This window comes from Oncorhynchus keta, chromosome 27, assembly GCF_023373465.1.
Source record: "Oncorhynchus keta strain PuntledgeMale-10-30-2019 chromosome 27, Oket_V2, whole genome shotgun sequence".
NCBI lineage: Eukaryota > Metazoa > Chordata > Actinopteri > Salmoniformes > Salmonidae > Oncorhynchus > Oncorhynchus keta.
This window is the reverse complement of record NC_068447.1, coordinates 15,874,176-15,895,154: the sequence shown is the minus strand read 5'-3', so window position 1 is coordinate 15,895,154 and position 20,979 is coordinate 15,874,176. Positions and strand designations below refer to the sequence as shown.

The window sequence follows — 20,979 nt, the reverse complement described above, 5'->3', positions numbered from 1 at the left end:
GACGTTCTTGAAAAATGCTTAACAACACATTTCACATATAACATGTAAAGTGCCTCATTTAATGGGACAATTTTCCTTTAAATGTGTTCTAATTGTCAAGACGGAGGATAGTAATATATTTGGACACATTTCTGAAGTTTCTGAACACATTTCTGAAGTTTTACCAATTATATTTGGTTCACTATTCCATAACAGCCAGCCAGTGTGTTGTTTACTCTCCCAATCACCCAATGTATGTGTAGTCTTGTGTGTATATGTCAAAATGACTGTGTCACATCGCCAGGTGGACTCGTAACCATGAGTTACCGAACGGGAAAACATGACGCATCCTAGGCGATAAACAGATAATGGGCCTTCCCTGAAATTCCTCTGACGGGCCGCACCCCCCAGGAACTGTTTACTGTTTACGAGCACACACACACACACACACATCTGTTGACTTTTTAAACCGGAACATTTCCCAGAAGCCTCTTTGACTCAGTGGGTAGTGTGTCTGTGTCCTGTTGTTAGCTCGTTAGCGTTAGCATCCAGGGTAGCAGAGGTACTGACATGGTCGTAATGACCCACATACCTTAATTTATCTCCCAGAGGTCATATATTACAGTAAAGCACAGAGGTATAGGATTGTTGCTCTGTGTGTGTGTGTGTGTGTGTGTGTGTTTATGTGTGTGTGTGTGTGTGTGTGTGTGTGTGTGTGTGTGTGTGTGTGTGTGTGTGTGCGTGCGTGTGTGTTGCTCTGTGTGTGTGTGTGTGTGTGTGTGTGTGTGTGTGTGTGTGTGTGTGTGTGTGTGTGTGTGTGTGTGTGTGTGTGTGTGTTGCTCTGCGTGTGTGTGTGTGTGCGTGTTGGCCTGTGTGTGTTGCTCTGTGTGTGTTGCTCTGCGTGTGTGTGTTGCTCTGTGTGTGTGTGTGTGTGTGTGTGTTCACTGGTATTTACTGGCAGAAGGGTTCATTTTAGGATGCAGTAAGGTGGTCTGAGTTGGTTCTAATAACCTCCATCAATCACCCAGAGGACAGGAGTGTCAGGCTCACCTCTCAGACCCAGAGAGAGTGTGTGTGTGTGTGTGTGTGTGTGTGTGTGTGTGTGTGTGTGTGTGTGTGTGTGTGTGTGTGTGTGTGTGTGTGTGTGTAGGGGTGTAGGGGTGTGTGTGTGTGTGTGTGTGTGTGTAGGTGTGTGTGTGTGTAGGGGTGTGTGTGTGTGTGTGTGTGTGTGTGTGTGTGTGTGTGTGTGTGTGTGTGTGTGTGTGTGTGTGTGTGTGTGTGTGTGTGTGTGTGTGTGTGTGTGTGTGTGTGTAGGGGTGTGTGTGTGGGTGTGTGGGTGTGTGGGGGTGTGTGTGTGTGTGTGTGGTGGACGGTAAAGTCATCGCCTGTACCTGTTGTTTGAGCTGGTGCATGAGCCTGTCCTTTTCTCTCTTCAGTGACATCACCTCATCCTGTGATTTCTTACGTTTAGAGGAGGACAGTTCCAGTAGGGCTATGTTAGCATCCTTCTCACTGATCGCAGCTAGAAGAGCCTGCTGCCTGGGAGAGGAGGGAGAGGGGGATGACAGGGACAGAGAGAGAGGAAGATGGTTAGGAAGACATTGGTTGTTTCTCAAAATGCAGACCGTGCTCAGAGCACACTACCCAGCTCAGAGCATACTACCCTGCTCAGAGCACACTACCCTGCCCAGAGCATACTACTCTGCTCAGAGCATACTACCCTGCTCAGAGCATACTACCCTGCTCAGAGCACACTACCCTGCTCAGAGCATACTACCCTGCTCAGAGCATACTACCCTGCTCAGAGCATACTACCGTGCTCAGAGCATACTACCCTGCTCAGAGCATACTACCGTGCTCTGGGCATACTACCCTGCTCAGAGCACACTACCCTGCTCAGAGCATACTACCCTGCTCAGAGCATACTACCCTGCTCAGAGCATACTACCGTGCTCAGAGCATACTACCCTGCTCAGAGCATACTACCGTGCTCTGGGCATACTACCGTGCTCAGAGCATACTACCCTGCTCAGAGCATACTACCGTGCTCAAACCAAGCAAATTGGAGCACGAGAGGGTAGGAGTATGATTCCAAATCAAAATGGAGCACGGAGGGCACTTCTCAAATGCGTACTCCGTTTGTACATATGTTGAAGCATGCATCGATGCAAACTTCAACGGATAGTACGCAAAGAAATATGACGCAAGCGCGTAAAAAATCACGAAAACATTTTTGAAATCAATGGCGGCCATTATTTAAGCTGAATGGAGAGAAAATACACTCCGACTTCGGAATGAAATGTTTTCTATTCACATCTCATATGTTGCCTGATGACAATATTTCGTACCGTAGATCGCAAGCCCATAATAAGTCAATAGGGCTAACTGGCTAGCTACTACTGTTAACTAGCCAGATAGCCACAAATAATTGTTAGCTGGCTACCCACGAAAAATGTACATCTATATTAAGATATATAGCTAGCTGACAGTTATGAAGTAAAACAATTGCTTTGTGTATATCTTGTTTTATCTCTATTGTTATTGTCCAGGCAGGAAGAAGGGTGAGTTAATGGGGATGTGCAGCGTAATACGGTAAGGGGAGTGTGAGGTAATACAGTAGGGGGAGTGTGAGGTAATACAGTAGGGGGAGTGTGGGGTAATACAGTAGGGGGAGTGTGGGGTAATACAGTAGGGGGAGTGTGAGGTAATACAGTAGGGGGAGTGTGAGGTAATACAGTAGGGGGAGTGTGAGGTAATACAGTAGGGGGAGTGTGAGGTAATACAGTAGGGGGAGTGTGAGGTAATACAGTAGGGGGAGTGTGGGGTAATACAGTAGGGGGAGTGTGGGGTAATACAGTAGGGGGAGTGTGGGGTAATACAGTAGGGGGAGTGTGGGGTAATACAGTAGGGGAGTGTGGGGTAATACAGTAGGGGAGTGTGAGGTAATACAGTAGGGGGAGTGTGGGGTAATACAGTAGGGGGAATGTGAGGTAATACAGTAAGGGGAGTGTGGGGTAATACAGTAGGGGGAGTGTGGGGTAATACAGTAGGGGGAGTGTGGGGTAATACAGTAAGGGGAGTGTGAGGTAATACAGTAGGGGGAGTGTGAGGTAATACAGTAGGGGGAGTGTGGGGTAATACAGTAGGGGGAGTGTGAGGTAATACAGTAGGGGGAGTGTGGGGTAATACAGTAGGGGGGGTGTGAGGTAATACAGTAGGGGGAGTGTGGGGTAATACAGTAGGGGGAGTGTGGGGTAATACAGTAGGGGAGTGTGAGGTAATACAGTAGGGGGAGTGTGGGGTAATACAGTAGGGGAGTGTGAGGTAATACAGTAGGGGAGTGTGAGGTAATACAGTAGGGGGAGTGTGAGGTAATACAGTAGGGGGAGTGTGGGGTAATACAGTAGGGGTGTGTGAGGTAATACAGTAGGGGGAGTGTAAGGTAATACAGTAGGGGGAGTGTGAGGTAATACAGTAGGGGGAGTGTGGGGTAATACAGTAGGGGGAGTGTGAGGTAATACAGTAGGGGGAGTGTGGGGTAATACAGTAGGGGGAGTGTGAGGTAATACAGTAGGGGAGTGTGAGGTAATACAGTAGGGGAGTGTGAGGTAATACAGTAGGGGAATGTTGGGTAATACAGTAGGGGAGTGTGGGGTAATACAGTAGGGGAGTGTGGGCTAATACAGTAGGGGGAGTGTGAGGTAATACAGTAGGGAGTGTGAGGTAATACAGTAGGGGAGTGTGAGGTAATACAGTAGGGGAGTGTGAGGTAATACAGTAGGGGAGTGTGAGGTAATACGGTAGGGGGGAGTGTAAGGTAATACAGTAGGGGGAGTGTGAGGTAATACAGTAGGGGGAGTGTGAGGTAATACAGTAGGGGGAGTGTGAGGTAATACAGTAGGGGGAGTGTGAGGTAATACAGTAGGGGGAGGGTGAGGTAATACAGTAGGGGGAGTGTGGGGTAATACAGTAGGGGAGTGTGAGGTAATACAGTAGGGGGAGTGTGAGGTAATACAGTAGGGGGAGTGTGAGGTAATACAGTAGGGGGAGTGTGAGGTAATACAGTAGGGGAGTGTGAGGTAATACAGTAGGGGAGTGTGATGTAATACAGTAGGGGGAGTGTGGGTAATTACAGTTGGGAGAGTGTGAGGTAATACAGTAGTGGGAGTGTGAGGTAATACAGTAGGGGAGTGTGAGGTAATACAGTAGGGGGAGTGTGAGGTAATACAGTAGGGGGAGTGTGAGGTAATACAGTAGGGGGAGTGTGAGGTAATACAGTAGGGGGAGTGTGAGGTAATACAGTAGGGGGAGTGTGAGGTAATACAGTAGGGGGAGTGTGAGGTAATACAGTAGGGGGAGTGTGAGGTAATACAGTAGGGGGAGTGTGGGGTAATACAGTAGGGGGAGTGTGAGGTAATACAGTAGGGGGAGTGTGAGGTAATACAGTAGGGGGAGTGTGAGGTAATACAGTAGGGGGAGTGTGAGGTAATACAGTAGGGGGAGTGTGAGGTAATACAGTTTGGGGAGTGTGAGGTAATACAGTTATTGTAGAGGAGAGGGAGTAATGGAAACTGAGTCATTGTAGAGGTGAGGGGGTAATGGAGACTGAGTCATTGTAGAGGAGATGGGGTAAAGGAGACAGAGTCATTGTAGAGGAAATGGGGTAATGAAGACTGAGTCATTGTAGAGGAGATGGGGTAATGGAGACAGAGTCATTGTAGAGGAGAAGGGGTAAAGGAGACAGAGTCATTGTAGAGGAGATGGGGTAAAGGAGACAGAGTCATTGTAGAGGAGAGGGGGTAAAGGAGACAGAGTCATTGTAGAGGAGATGGGGTAATGGAGACAGAGTCATTGTAGAGGAGATGGGGTAAAGGAGACAGAGTCATTGTAGAGGAGATGGGGTAAAGGAGACAGAATCATTGTAGATGAGAGGGGGTAATGGAAACTGAGTCATTGTAGAGGAGATGGGGTAATGGAGACTGAGTCATTGTAGAGGAGATGGGGTAAAGGAGACAGAGTCATTGTAGAGGAGATGGGGTAATGGAGACAGAGTCATTGTAGATGAGATGGGGTGATGGAGACAGAGTCATTGTAGATGAGATGGGGTAATGGAGACAGAGTCATTGTAGAGGAGATGGGGTAAAGGAGAGAGACATTGTAGAGGAGATGGGGTAAAGGAGACAGAGTCATTGTAGATGAGATGGGGTAATGAAGACTGAGTCATTGTAGAGGAGATGGGGTAAAGGAGAGAGACATTGTAGAGGAGATGGGGTAAAGGAGACAGAGTCATTGTAGAGGAGATGGGGTAATGGAGACAGAGTCATTGTAGAGGAGATGGGGTAAAGGAGACAGAGTCATTGTAGAGGAGATGGGGTAAAGGAGACAGAGTCATTGTAGAGGAGATGGGGTAAAGGAGACAGAGTCATTGTAGAGGAGATGGGGTAATGGAGACAGAGTCATTGTAGAGGAGATGGGGTAAAGGAGACAGAGTCATTGTAGAGGAGATGGGGTAATGGAGACAGAGTCATTGTAGATGAGATGGGGTGATGGAGACAGAGTCATTGTAGATGAGATGGGGTAATGGAGACAGAGTCATTGTAGAGGAGATGGGGTAAAGGAGACAGAGTCATTGTAGAGGAGATGGGGTAAAGGAGACAGAGTCATTGTAGAGGAGATGGGGTAAAGGAGACAGAGTCATTGTAGAGGAGATGGGGTAATGGAGACAGAGTCATTGTAGAGGAGATGGGGTAAAGGAGACAGAGTCATTGTAGAGGAGAGGGGGTAAAGGAGACAGAGTCATTGTAGAGGAGATGGGGTAATGGAGACAGAGTCATTGTAGAGGAGATGGGGTAAAGGAGACATAGTCATTGTAGATGAGAGGGGGTAAAGGAGACAGAGTCATTGTAGAGGAGATGGGGTAATGGAGACAGAGTCATTGTAGAGGAGATGGGGTAAAGGAGACAGAGTCATTGTAGAGGAGATGGGGTAATGGAGACAGAGTCATTGTAGAGGAGATGGGGTAAAGGAGACAGAGTCATTGTAGAGGAGATGGGGTAATGGAGACAGAGTCATTGTAGAGGAGATGGGGTAAAGGAGACAGAGTCATTGTAGAGGAGATGGGGTAATGGAGACAGAGTCATTGTAGAGGAGATGGGGTAAAGGAGACAGAGTCATTGTAGAGGAGATGGGGTAAAGGAGACAGAGTCATTGTAGAGGAGATGGGGTAAAGGAGACAGAGTCATTGTAGAGGAGATGGGGTAATGGAGACAGAGTCATTGTAGAGGAGATGGGGTAAAGGAGACAGAGTCATTGTAGAGGAGAGGGGGTAAAGGAGACAGAGTCATTGTAGAGGAGATGGGGTAATGAAGACTGAGTCATTGTAGAGGAGATGGGGTAAAGGAGAGAGACATTGTAGAGGAGATGGGGTAAAGGAGACAGAGTCATTGTAGAGGAGATGGGGTAAAGGAGACAGAGTCATTGTAGAGGAGATGGGGTAAAGGAGACAGAGTCATTGTAGAGGAGATGGGGTAAAGGAGACAGAGTCATTGTAGAGGAGATGGGGTAATGGAGACAGAGTCATTGTAGAGGAGATGGGGTAAAGGAGACAGAGTCATTGTAGAGGAGATGGGGTAATGGAGACAGAGTCATTGTAGAGGAGATGGGGTAAAGGAGACAGAGTCATTGTAGAGGAGATGGGGTAAAGGAGACAGAGTCATTGTAGAGGAGATGGGGTAAAGGAGACAGAGTCATTGTAGAGGAGATGGGGTAATGGAGACAGAGTCATTGTAGATGAGATGGGGTGATGGAGACAGAGTCATTGTAGATGAGATGGGGTAATGGAGACAGAGTCGATGTAGAGGAGATGGGGTAAAGGAGACAGAGTCATTGTAGAGGAGATGGGGTAAAGGAGACAGAGTCATTGTAGAGGAGATGGGGTAAAGGAGACAGAGTCATTGTAGAGGAGATGGGGTAATGGAGACAGAGTCATTGTAGAGGAGATGGGGTAAAGGAGACAGAGTCATTGTAGAGGAGAGGGGGTAAAGGAGACAGAGTCATTGTAGAGGAGATGGGGTAATGGAGACAGAGTCATTGTAGAGGAGATGGGGTAAAGGAGACATAGTCATTGTAGATGAGAGGGGTAAAGGAGACAGAGTCATTGTAGAGGAGATGGGGTAATGGAGACAGAGTCATTGTAGAGGAGATGGGGTAATGGAGACAGAGTCATTGTAGAGGAGATGGGGTAAAGGAGACAGAGTCATTGTAGAGGAGATGGGGTAATGGAGACAGAGTCATTGTAGATGAGATGGGGTGATGGAGACAGAGTCATTGTAGATGAGATGGGGTAATGGAGACAGAGTCATTGTAGAGGAGATGGGGTAAAGGAGACTGAGTCATTGTAGAGGAGATGGGGTAAAGGAGACAGAGTCATTGTAGAGGAGATGGGGTAAAGGAGACAGAGTCATTGTAGAGGAGATGGGGTAATGGAGACAGAGTCATTGTAGAGGAGATGGGGTAATGGAGACAGAGTCATTGTAGAGGAGATGGGGTAATGGAGACAGAGTCATTGTAGAGGAGATGGGGTAATGGAGACAGAGTCATTGTAGAGGAGATGGGGTAATGGAGACAGAGTCATTGTAGAGGAGATGGGGTAAAGGAGACAGAGTCATTGTAGAGGAGATGGGGTAATGGAGACAGAGTCATTGTAGAGGAGATGGGGTAAAGGAGACAGAGTCATTGTAGAGGAGATGGGGTAATGGAGACAGAGTCATTGTAGATGAGATGGGGTGATGGAGACAGAGTCATTGTAGATGAGATGGGGTAATGGAGACAGAGTCATTGTAGAGGAGATGGGGTAAAGGAGACAGAGTCATTGTAGAGGAGAGGGGGTAAAGGAGACAGAGTCATTGTAGAGGAGATGGGGTAATGGAGACAGAGTCATTGTAGAGGAGATGGGGTAAAGGAGACATAGTCATTGTAGATGAGAGGGGTAAAGGAGACAGAGTCATTGTAGAGGAGATGGGGTAATGGAGACTGAGTCATTGTAGAGGAGATGGGGTAAAGGAGACAGAGTCATTGTAGAGGAGATGGGGTAATGGAGACAGAGTCATTGTAGAGGAGATGGGGTAAAGGAGACAGAGTCATTGTAGAGGAGATGGGGTAATGGAGACAGAGTCATTGCAGATGAGATGGGGTGATGGAGACAGAGTCATTGTAGATGAGATGGGGTAATGGAGACAGAGTCATTGTAGAGGAGATGGGGTAAAGGAGACTGAGTCATTGTAGAGGAGATGGGGTAAAGGAGACAGAGTCATTGTAGAGGAGATGGGGTAAAGGAGACAGAGTCATTGTAGAGGAGATGGGGTAATGGAGACAGAGTCATTGTAGAGGAGATGGGGTAATGGAGACAGAGTCATTGTAGACGAGATGGGGTAATGGAGACAGAGTCATTGTAGAGGAGATGGGGTAATGGAGACAGCGTCATTGTAGAGGAGATGGGGTAATGGAGACTGAGTCATTGTAGAGGAGAGGGGGTAATGGAGACAGAGTCATTGTAGAGGAGATGGGGTAATGGAGACTGAGTCATGGAAAGCCTCCGTATTAATACATTCTGACCAGAGAGAGTGGGCTGAATCATTGTTGTGTTGAGTTGTGCGCATAATATTCGTATTGACATGTATTCATTCACTCAATACTAACTAGATTATATGTCAAGTTAGTAGCTCTCCTCTCCTGTCCTCTCCTGTCCTCAATAGTAAATGAACAGTTCATCTCTTCTCCATGGTGGCAGACAGACATTGCAGTGCTCATGCTTTCCGTGGTCCAGTGTAGCGGTATACTGTTAGCGTGTAGACTGGGCTGGTACTTTTAGTAGAATAAACACAACGCACCCTAACTCCAGACGGTTAAAAAGGGGATGAAATGAAGAGTGTGTTACATGTTTGCAGTAAGGTAAAGGTTGTGGGGGGAGCTACGGAGGAGGCAGGGTGGTGGATGGGTGGTATTCAACAGACTCATTTAAAAAACGTCCTACTTTGGAGTGGAAGCCTGTGTTTTTATTCCATGATTTAAATCCCTGTAGAAATATCTCCATTCTGAAAATAAACACTATCTAAGAATAAAGTCGTCTAGCCCTGGAAATCCACATTCTGTGTTTTCAGTCCAATTATCTGAACGCTGGCTCTGGAATCCCCTTATTCAGGGCGATTAATAGGGTCTGTGTGTGTGTGTGTGTGTGTGTGTGTGTGTGTGTGTGTGTGTGTGTGTGTGTGTGTGTGTGTGAGTGTGTGTGTGTTTGTCTGTGTGTGTGTGTGTGTGTGTGTGTGTGTGTGTGTGTGTGTGTGTGTGTGTGTGTGTGTGTGTTTGTCTGTGTGTGTGTGCGTGTGTGTGTGTGTGTGTGTGTGTGTGTGTGTGTGTGTGTGTGTGTGTGTGTGTGTGTGTGTGTGTGTGTGTGTGTGTGTGTGTGGATCTGAGCCCTTAATCACACCATTAATCACTGTGCTGGTCCAGGGTGACACCCCTCGTCTCCACACACCTCTCCTGTTATTCCTTTTAACGCTCGCTACAGAGGGAACACACACACATACACACAGGGTGCCTGCATTAGAGCAAGTGTAGAGGTACCTGTCGGGGAGAGAGCACTCTGTAACCTTTAACCTTTAGCACATTCATTACATGGAGGAATACTCAGAATTATGCAGCTAGAAATACGCTGCATAGAACAGACACTAGTCCAGAACCCACATAATAGAATAGTTTGTCAGTTCTATAAATCAAAGTTATAGCCACAATAATTTGATGATATCCTGGTATAAAAAGTAGAGTTGTAAAATGACAACGATGTAAAAGCTGTAAAAGAATTGGAAACAATGTAAATATTATAGATGTAAAGTAACAGCAACAGCCTTCACAATAAGAGCCTAAACAAACCATATATTTGAACAGGAGCAACAGCATTCACAATAACAGCCTAAACGAACCATCTACTTTAACAGGGGGAACAACAGCCTTCACAATAAGAGCCTAATTAACCATCTATTTTAACAGGAGGAGCAACAGCCTTCACAATAAGAGCATAAACTATCTATTATAACCAAGTATCTCTAACAGACCTAGCCTGGTGACGAGGTCTGTTTGCTTTATAGCTAACCTTTGAATTTAATTGTCATGCTACCACAGATCGTAACCACAGCCGTAGGTTCCTACAACAGTTGTAGGTTGTTACCACAGATGTAGGTTGCTAGAACAGACGTACAGTTGAAGTCGGAAGTTTAAATTCACCTTAGCCAAATACATTTAAACTCAGTTTTTCACAATTCCTGACATTTAATCCTAGTAAAATTCAGTTATGATCACCACTTTATTTTAAGAATGTGAAATGTCAGAATATTAGTAGAGAGAATGATTTATTTCAGCTTTTATTTCTTTCATCACATTCCCAGTGGGTCAGAAGTTTACAGTCACTCAAGTAGTATTTGGTAGCATTGCCTTTAAATTGTTTATCTTCGGTCAAACATTTCGTGTAGCCTTCCACAAGCTTCCCACAATCAGTTGGGTGAATTTTGGCCCATTCCTCCTGACAGAGCTGGTGTAATTGAGTCAGGTTTGTAGGCCTCCTTGCTCGCACACAATTGTTCAGTTCTGCCCAAAAATGTTCTATAGGATTGAGGTCAGGGCTTTGTGATGGCCACTCCAATACCTTGACTTTGTTGTCCTTAAGCCATTTTTCCACAACTTTGGAAGTATGCTTGGGGTCATTGTTCATTTGGAAGACCCATTTGCGATCAAGCTTTAACTTCCTGACTGATGTTGCTTCAATATATCCACATAATTTTCCTACCTCATGATGACAGCTATCTTGTGAAGTGCAACAGTCCCTTCTGAAGCAAAACACCCTCACAACATGATGCTGCCACCCCCTTGCTTCACGGTTGGAATGGTGTTGTTCTCTCTCTTTCTCTCGGAGGACCTGAGCCCTAGGACCATGCCTCAGGACTACCTGGCCTGATGACTCCTTGTTGTCCCCTGTCCACCTGGCCGTGCTGCTGCTCCAGTTTCAACTGTTCTGCCTGCGGCTATGGAACCCTGACCTGCTCACTGGGCGTGCTACCTGTCCCAGATATGCTGTTTTCAACTCTCTAGAGACAGCAGGAGCGGTAGAGATACTCTGAATGATCGGTTATGAAAAGCCAACTGACATTTACTCCGGAGGTGCTGACCTGTTGCATCCTCTACAACCACTGTGATTATTATTATTTGACCCTGCTGGTCATCTGTGAACATTTGAACATCTTGGCCATGTTCTGTTATAATCTCCACCCGGCACAGCCAGAAGAGGACTGGCCACCCCTCATAGCCTGGTTCCTCTCTAGGTTTCTTCCTAGGTTTTGGCCTTCCTAGGGAGTTATTCCTAGCCACCGTGCTTCTCCACCTGCATTGCTTGCTGTTTGGGGTTTTAGGCAGGGTTTCTGTATGGCACTTTGTGACATCAGCTGCTGTAAGAAGGGATTTATATATACATTTGATTGATTGTCCCACCTTTTCCTCCAAATATAACGATGGTCATTATGGCCAAACAGTTCTATTTTGGTTTCATCAGACCAGAGGACATTTCTCCAAAAAAGTACAATCTTTGTCCCCATGTGCAGTTGCAAACCGTAGTCTGGCTCTTTTTTATGGTGGTTTTAGAGCCGTGGCTTCTTCCTTGCTGAGCGGCCTTTCAGATTATGTCGATATAGGACTCATTTTAATGTGGCTTTAGATACTTTTGTACTTGTTTCCTCCAGCATCTTTACAAAGTTCTTTGCTGTTGTTCTGGTTGATTGATTTGCACTTTTCATACCAAAGTATGTTCATCTCTAGGAGACAGAACACATCTTCATCCTGATCAGTATGGTGGCTGCGTGGTCCCATGGTGTTTATAATTGCGTACTATTGTTTGTACAGATGAACGTGGTAACCTTCAGAAGTTTGGAAATGGCTCCCAAGGATGAACCAGACTTGTGGAGGTTGATTTCTGGCTGATTTATTTTGATTTCAATATGATGTCAAGCAAAGGTAGGACTTGAAATACATCCACAGGTACACCTCCAATTGACTCAAATTATGTCAATTAGCCTATCAGAAGTTTCTAATGCCATGACATCATTTTCTGGAATCTTCCAAGCTGTTTAAAGGCACAGTCAATTTAGTGTATGTAAACTTCTGACCCACTGCAATTGTGATACAGTGATTTATAAGTTAAATAATCTGTCTGTAAACAATTGCTGGATAAATTACTTGTGTCATGCACAAAGTAGATGTCCTAACTGACTTGCCAAAACTATAGTTTGTTAAGAATACATTTGTGGAGTAGTTGAAAAAACAAGTTTTAATGACTCCAACCTAAGTGTGTGTAAACTTCTGACTTCAACAGATATAGGTTGCTACCACAGCCGTATGTTGCGACCACAGCCGTAGGTTGCTACCACAGATATAGGTTGTTACCACAGATGTAGGTTGCTACCTCAGATGTAGGTTGCTACCTCAGATGTAGGTTGCTTCCTCAGATGTAGGTTGCTACCACAGATGTAGGTTGCTACCTCAGATGTAGGTTGCTACCTCAGATGTAGGTTGCTACCTCAGATGCAGGTTGCTACCTCAGATGTAGGTTGCTACCTCAGATGTAGGTTGTTACCACAGCCGTAGGTTGCTACCTCAGATGTAGGTTGCTTCCTCAGATGTAGGTTGCTACCTCAGATGCAGGTTGCTTCCTCAGATGCAGGTTGCTACCACAGATGTAGGTTGCTACCTCAGATGTAGGTTGCTACCTCAGATGCAGGTTGCTTCCTCAGATGCAGGTTGCTACCACAGATGTAGGTTGCTACCTCAGATGTAGGTTGCTTCCTCAGATGCAGGTTGCTACCACAGATGTAGGTTGCTACCTCAGATGCAGGTTGCTACCACAGATGTAGGTTGCTACCACTGATGTAGGTTGCTTCCTCAGATGTAGGTTGCTTCCTCAGATGTAGGTTGCTTCCTCAGATGTAGGTTGCTTCCTCAGATGTAGGTTGCTACCACAGATGTAGGTTGCTTCCTCAGATGTAGGTTGCTTCCTCATATGTAGGTTGTTATCTCAGATGTAGGTTGCTTCCTCAGATGTAGGTTGCTACCACAGATGTAGGTTGCTACCTCAGATGTAGGTTGCTACCACAGATGTAGGTTGCTTCCTTAGATATAGGTTGCTACCACCGATGTAGGTTGCTACCTCAGATGTAGGTTGCTACCTCAGATGTAGGTTGCTACCTCAGATGTAGGTTGCTTCCTCAGATGCAGGTTGCTACCTCAGATGTAGGTTGCTACCTCAGATGTAGGTTGCTACCACAGATGTAGGTTGCTTCCTCAGATGTAGGTTGCTTCCTCAGATGTAGGTTGCTACCTCAGATGTAGGTTGCTTCCTCAGATGTAGGTTGCTTCCTCAGATGTAGGTTGCTTCCTCAGATGTAGGTTGCTACCTCAGATGTAGGTTGCTTCCTCAGATGTAGGTTGCTACCTCAGATGTAGGTTGCTTCCTCAGATGTAGGTTGCTTCCTCAGATGTAGGTTGCTTCCTCAGATGTAGGTTGCTACCTCAGATGTAGGTTGCTTCCTCAGATGTAGGTTGCTTCCTCAGATGTAGGTTGCTTCCTCAGATGTAGGTTGCTACCTCAGATGTAGGTTGCTTCCTCAGATGTAGGTTGCTTCCTCAGATGTAGGTTGCTTCCTCAGATGTAGGTTGCTTCCTCAGATGTAGGTTGCTTCCTTAGATGTAGGTTGCTACCTCAGATGTAGGTTGCTTCCTCAGATGTAGGTTGCTTCCTCAGATGTAGGTTGCTTCCTCAGATGTATGTTGCTACCTCAGATGTAGGTTGCTTCCTCAGATGTAGGTTGCTTCCTCAGATGTAGGTTGCTACCTCAGATGTAGGTTGCTTCCTCAGATGTAGGTTGCTTCCTCAGATGTAGGTTGCTTCCTCAGATGTAGGTTGCTACCTCAGATGTAGGTTGCTACCTCAGATGTAGGTTGCTTTCTCAGATGCAGGTTGCTACCACAGATGTAGGTTGCTACCTCAGATGTAGGTTGCTTCCTCAGATGCAGGTTGCTACCACAGATGTACGTTGCTACCTCAGATGCAGGTTGCTTCCTCAGATGTAGGTTGCTACCACAGATGTAGGTTGCTACCTCAGATGCAGGTTGCTACCACAGATGTAGATTGCTACCACAGATGTAGGTTGCTTCCTCAGATGTAGGTTGCTTCCTCAGATGTAGGTTGCTTCCTCAGATGTAGGTTGCTACCTCAGATGTAGGTTGCTTCCTCAGATGTAGGTTGCTTCCTCAGATGTAGGTTGCTACCTCAGATGTAGGTTGCTACCTCAGATGTAGGTTGCTATCTCAGATGTAGGTTGCTTCCTCAGATGTAGGTTGCTACCACAGATGTAAGTTGCTACCTCAGATGTAGGTTGCTTCCTCAGATGTAGGTTGCTACCACAGATGTAGGTTGCTACCTCAGATGTAGGTTGCTACCTCAGATGTAGGTTGCTACCACAGATGTAGGTTGCTTCCTCAGATGCAGGTTGCTACCACAGATGTAGGTTGCTACCTCAGATGCAGGTTGCTTCCTCAGATGTAGGTTGCTACCACAGATGTAGGTTGCTTCCTCAGATGTAGGTTGCTTCCTCAGATGTAGGTTGCTACCTCAGATGTAGGTTGCTACCTCAGATGTAGGTTGCTTCCTCAGATGTAGGTTGCTACCTCAGATGTAGGTTGCTACCACAGATGTAGGTTGCTTCCTCAGATGTAGGTTGCTTCCTCAGATGTAGGTTGCTACCTCAGATGTAGGTTGCTTCCTCAGATGTAGGTTGCTACCTCAGATGTAGGTTGCTTCCTCAGATGTAGGTTGCTTCCTCAGATGTAGGTTGCTACCTCAGATGTAGGTTGCTACCTCAGATGTAGGTTGCTTCCTCAGATGTAGGTTGCTTCCTCAGATGTAGGTTGCTTCCTCAGATGTAGGTTGCTTCCTCAGATGTAGGTTGCTTCCTCAGATGTAGGTTGCTACCTCAGATGTAGGTTGCTTCCTCAGATGTAGGTTGCTTCCTCAGATGTAGGTTGCTACCTCAGATGTAGGTTGCTACCTCAGATGTAGGTTGCTATCTCAGATGTAGGTTGCTTCCTCAGATGTAGGTTGCTACCACAGATGTAGGTTGCTACCTCAGATGTAGGTTGCTTCCTCAGATGTAGGTTGCTACCACAGATGTAGGTTGCTACCTCAGATGTAGGTTGCTACCTCAGATGTAGGTTGCTACCACAGATGTAGGTTGCTTTCTCAGATGCAGGTTGCTACCACAGATGTAGGTTGCTACCTCAGATGTAGGTTGCTTCCTCAGATGCAGGTTGCTACCACAGATGTAGGTTGCTACCTCAGATGCAGGTTGCTTCCTCAGATGTAGGTTGCTACCACAGATGTAGGTTGCTTCCTCAGATGTAGGTTGCTTCCTCAGATGTAGGTTGCTACCTCAGATGTAGGTTGCTACCTCAGATGTAGGTTGCTTCCTCAGGTGTAGGTTGCTACCTCAGATGTAGGTTGCTACCTCAGATGTAGGTTGCTTCCTCAGATGTAGGTTGCTACCACAGATGTAGGTTGCTACCTCAGATGTAGGTTGCTTCCTCAGATGTAGGTTGCTACCACAGATGTAGGTTGCTACCTCAGATGTAGGTTGCTACCTCAGATGTAGGTTGCTACCACAGATGTAGGCTGCTTCCTCAGATGTAGGTTGCAACCACAGATGTAGGTTGCTACCACAGATGTAGGTTGCTACCTCAGATGTAGGTTGCTACCTCAGATGCAGGTTGCTTCCTCAGATGCAGGTTGCTACCTAAGATGTAGGTTGCTACCTCAGATGTAGGTTGTTACCACAGCCGTAGGTTGCTACCTCAGATGTAGGTTGCTTCCTCAGATGTAGGTTGCTACCTCAGATGTAGGTTGCTACCTCAGATGTAGGTTGCTACCTCAGATGCAGATTGCTTCCTCAGATGCAGGTTGCTACCACAGATGTAGGTTGCTACCTCAGATGTAGGTTGCTTCCTCAGATGCAGGTTGCTACCACAGATGTAGGTTGCTACCACAGATGTAGGTTGCTTCCTCAGATGTAGGTTGCTTCCTCAGATGTAGGTTGCTACCACAGATGTAGGTTGCTTCCTCAGGTGTAGGTTGCTACCACAGATGTCGGTTGCTTCCTCAGATGTAGGTTGCTTCCTCAGATGTAGGTTGCTTCCTCAGATGTAGGTTGCTACCACAGATGTAGGTTGCTTCCTCAGATGTAGGTTGCTACCTCAGATGTAGGTTGCTTCCTCAGATGTAGGTTGCTACCTCAGATGTAGGTTGCTTCCTCAGATGTAGGTTGCTTCCTCAGATATAGGTTGCTACCACAGATGTAGGTTGCTTCCTCAGATGTAGGTTGCTACCACAGATGTAGGTTGCTTCCTCAGATGTAGGTTGCTTCCTCAGATGTAGGTTGCTACCACAGATGTAGGTTGCTTCCTCAGGTGTAGGTTGCTACCTCAGATGTAGGTTGCTACCTCAGATGTAGGTTGCTTCCTCAGATGTAGGTTACTACCACAGATGTAGGTTGCTACCTCAGATGTAGGTTGCTTCCTCAGATGTAGGTTGCTACCACAGATGTAGGTTGCTACCTCAGATGTAGGTTGCTACCTCAGATGTAGGTTGCTACCACATATGTAGGCTGCTTCCTCAGATGTAGGTTGCTACCACAGATGTAGGTTGCTACCACAGATGTAGGTTGCTACCTCAGATGTAGATTGCTTCCTCAGATGTAGGTTGCTACCACAGATGTAGGTTGCTTCCTCAGGTGTAGGTTGCTACCACATATGTAGGTTGCTTCCTCAGATGTAGGTTGCTTCCTCAGATGTAGGTTGCTTCCTCAGATGTAGGTTGCTACCACAGATGTAGGTTGCTTCCTCAGATGTAGGTTGCTTCCTCAGATGTAGGTTGCTACCTCAGATGTAGGTTGCTACCTCAGATGTAGGTTGCTACCTCAGATGTAGGTTGCTTCCTCAGATGTAGGTTGCTACCACAGATGTAGGTTGCTACCTCAGATGCAGGTTGCTACCACAGATGTAGGTTGCTTCCTCAGATGTAGGTTGCTTCCTCAGATATAGGTTGCTACCACAGATGTAGGTTGCTTCCTCAGATGTAGGTTGCTTCCTCAGATATAGGTTGCTACCACAGATGTAGGTTGCTTCCTCAGATGTAGGTTGCTACCACAGATGTAGGTTGCTACCACAGATGTAGGTTGCTACCACAGATGTAGGTTGCTTCCTCAGATGTAGGTTGCTTCCTCAGATGTAGGTTGCTAGCCCAACAGCAGTTGAACACAGGAATACTGTGTACATTACTTTATCGTAGGCTAAATAGAGTTGACTAGTGACTTGTGTTTTTTCTGTCCCTGGGCGTATAAGGGTATGGAATGCAGCACCATGCGTTAATGGTAATAAACACACCACAGATTAACAGCCGAACACGTCGGCCATTTTAAAATCTTCTCACCAACCCACACACAAGAGTGAGGGCCAAGTCCCGATTCCTTTCCTTGTCTACTCTCCTGGTTTCCTTTCCTTTATGAGCCCGTATGGCTAACGACTGGATAGGTTTCTTATTTACGTTGATAAGGTTCGTATAGCTTTCCTCTATTATGTTTCCCCAAATAACTGGGAACAAAGCAAGGAAAGGTCCCATGAGTAAATATCAAGGAATAGGAAACATGCTACAAGGAAGGAAGCATTTAAAAAAATATTTGGACAGGTCAGTTGTGCCATTCCTTCGAAAAGCAGAGGGTAGGGGTGTGTACGTTTGCATGTGTGTGTGTGTGTGTGTGTGTGTGTGTGTGTGTGTGTGTGTGTGTGTGTGTGTGTGTGTGTGTGTGTGTGTGTGTGTGTGTGTGTGTGTGTGTGTGTGTGTGTGTGTGTGTGTGTGTGTGTGTGTGTGTGTGTGTGTGAGAAAGGGGAGGTTTATCTTATCTGCAGGACCATCTGGAGAGCCCAAACACAAATCCATCTTCAGCTTGACACTCAAATAAAGACTCCCTAAAATTCACCCCTCTGTAAAACTAACCCACCCCCTTACCCCAATGTAAAACTAAACCACCCCTTACCCCAACGTAAAACTAACCCACCCCCTTACCCCAATGTAAAACTAACCCACCCCCTTACCCCAATGTAAAACTAACCCACCCCCTTACCCCAATGTAAAATTAACCCACCCCCTTACCCCAATGTAAAACTAACCCACCCCCTTACCCCAATGTAAAACTAACCCACCCCCTTACCCCAATGTAAAACTAACCCACCCCCTTACCCCAATGTAAAACTAACCCACCCCCTTACCCCAATGTAAAACTAACCCACCCCCTTACCCCAACGTAAAACTAACCCACCCCCTTACTAACTCACCCCTCTGTAAAACTCACCCCCTCACCTTGCTGTAAAACTAACTCACCCCTCTGTAAAACGAACTCACCTTTCTGTAAAACTCACCCCCTTCCCCCCAGTAAAACTCACCAATCCCCGCAACCCTGCTGTAAAACTAACTTACCTCTCTGTAAAACTGACCCCCTTCCCCCCAGTAAAACTCACCAATCCCCGCAACCCTGCTGTAAAACTAACTCACCCCTCTGTAAAACTAACTCACCTCTCTGTAAAACTCACCCCCTTGTAAAGCTCACTAACTCACACCTCCCGAGGGCTCCCGAGTGGAGCAGCTGTCTAAGGCACTGCATCTCATTGTTTGGTGCGTCACTACAGACACCCTGGTTCAAATCCAGGCTGTATCACAACCGGCCGTGATTGTCCCATAGGGCGGCACACAATTGGCCCAGCGTTGTCCGAGTTAAGGGTTTGGCCGTCATTGTAAACAAGAATTAGTTCTTAACTGACTTGCCCAGTTAAATAAAGGTTCAATTAAAAACACCTCTGTAAAACTCACCCCCTTATCTGTATGTAAAACTCACCTCCTCATACCTCTGTAAAACTCACCCCCTATCTGTATGTAAAACTCACCTCCTCATACCTCTGTAAAACTCACCCCCTTATCTGTATGTAAAACTCACCTCCTCATACCTCTGTAAAACTCACCTCCTCATACCTCTGTAAAACTCACCCCCTTATCTGTATGTAAAACTCACCTCCTCATACCTCTGTAAAACTCACCCCCTTATCTGTATGTAAAACTCACCTCCTCATACCTCTGTAAAACTCACCTCCTCATACCTCTGTAAAACTCACCCCCTTATCTGTATGTAAAACTCACCTCCTCATACCTCTGTAAAACTCACCTCCTCATACATCTGTAAAACTCACCCCCTTATCTGTATGTAAAACTCACCTCCTCATACCTCTGTAAAACTCACCTCCTCATACATCTGTAAAACTCACCCCCTTATCTGTATGTAAAACTCACCTCCTCATACCTCTGTAAAACTCACCTCCTCATACATCTGTAAAACTCACCCCCTTATCTGTATGTAAAACTCACCTCCTCATACCTCTGTAAAACTCACCTCCTCATACCTCTGTAAAACTCACCCCCTTATCTGTATGTAAAACTCACCTCCTCATACCTCTGTAAAACTCACCCCCTTATCTGTATGTAAAACTCACCTCCTCATACATCTGTAAAACTCACCCCCTTATCTGTATGTAAAACTCACCTCCTCATACCTCTGTAAAACTCACCCCCTTATCTGTATGTAAAACTCACCTCCTCATACCTCTGTAAAACTCACCCCCTTATCTGTATGTAAAACTCACCTCCTCATACCTCTGTAAAACTCACCTCCTCATACCTCTGTAAAACTCACCCCCTTATCTGTATGTAAAACTCACCTCCTCATACCTCTGTAAAACTCACCTCCTCATACATCTGTAAAACTCACCCCCTTATCTGTATGTAAAACTCACCTCCTCATACCTCTGTAAAACTCACCTCCTCATACATCTGTAAAACTCACCCCCTTATCTGTATGTAAAACTCACCTCCTCATACCTCTGTAAAACTCACCCCCTTATCTGTATGTAAAACTCACCTCCTCATACCTCTGTAAATCTTAACCCTTTCATCTCTCTGTAAAACTCACCCCCTTATCTGTATGTAATACTCACCTCCTCATACCTCTGTAAAACTCATCTCCTCATACCTCTGTAAAACTCACCTCCTCATACCTCTGTAAAACTCACCTCCTCATACATCTGTAAAACTCACCCCCTTATCTGTATGTAAAACTCACCTCCTCATACCTCTGTAAAACTCACCTCCTCATACATCTGTAAAACTCACCCCCTTATCTGTATGTAAAACTCACCTCCTCATACCTCTGTAAAACTCACCTCCTCATACCTCTGTAAAACTCACCCCCTTACCTGTATGTAAAACTCACCTCCTCATACATCTGTAAAACTCACCCCCTTATCTGTATGTAAAACTCACCTCCTCATACCTCTGTAAAACTCACCTCCTCATACCTCTGTAAAACTCACCCCCTTATCTGTATGTAAAACTCACCTCCTCATACCTCTGTAAAACTCATCTCCTCATACCTCTGTAAAACTCACCTCCTCATACCTCTGTAAAACTCACCTCCTCATACCTCTGTAAAACTCACCTCCTCATACCTCTGTAAAACTCACCTCCTCATACCTCTGTAAAACTCACCTCCTCATACCTCTGTAAAACTTAACCCTTTCACCTCTCTGTAAAACTCACCCCTTAATGAAGCTATAGATATTCCTTTCCTTTTCAGATATTAACTACAATTATAAACTGGGTGGTGAATGCTGATTGGCTGAAAGCCGTGGTATATCAGATCGTATACCATTGGTATGACGAAACTATTATTTTTACTCTTCTATTGACATTGGTAACCAGTTTATAATACCAATAAGGCACCTCTGAGGTTTGTGGTATACTGTATGGCCAAT

At 45.9% G+C, this 20,979-nt stretch overlaps 1 protein-coding gene across 3 annotated transcripts in view; it reads right to left on the bottom strand.

Annotated features, from left to right (window-relative positions):
- LOC118378578 (ERC protein 2-like) overlaps window positions 1-20,979 on the bottom strand; it is a 613,000-nt gene that overhangs the window by 168,630 nt on the left and 423,391 nt on the right. For all 3 annotated transcript variants that reach the window (XM_052481811.1, XM_052481812.1, XM_052481813.1), the window contains one exon: window positions 1,371-1,518. In XM_052481811.1, the coding sequence (XP_052337771.1) occupies window positions 1,371-1,518 (148 nt within the window). The remainder of the gene's footprint in view (window positions 1-1,370; window positions 1,519-20,979) is intronic.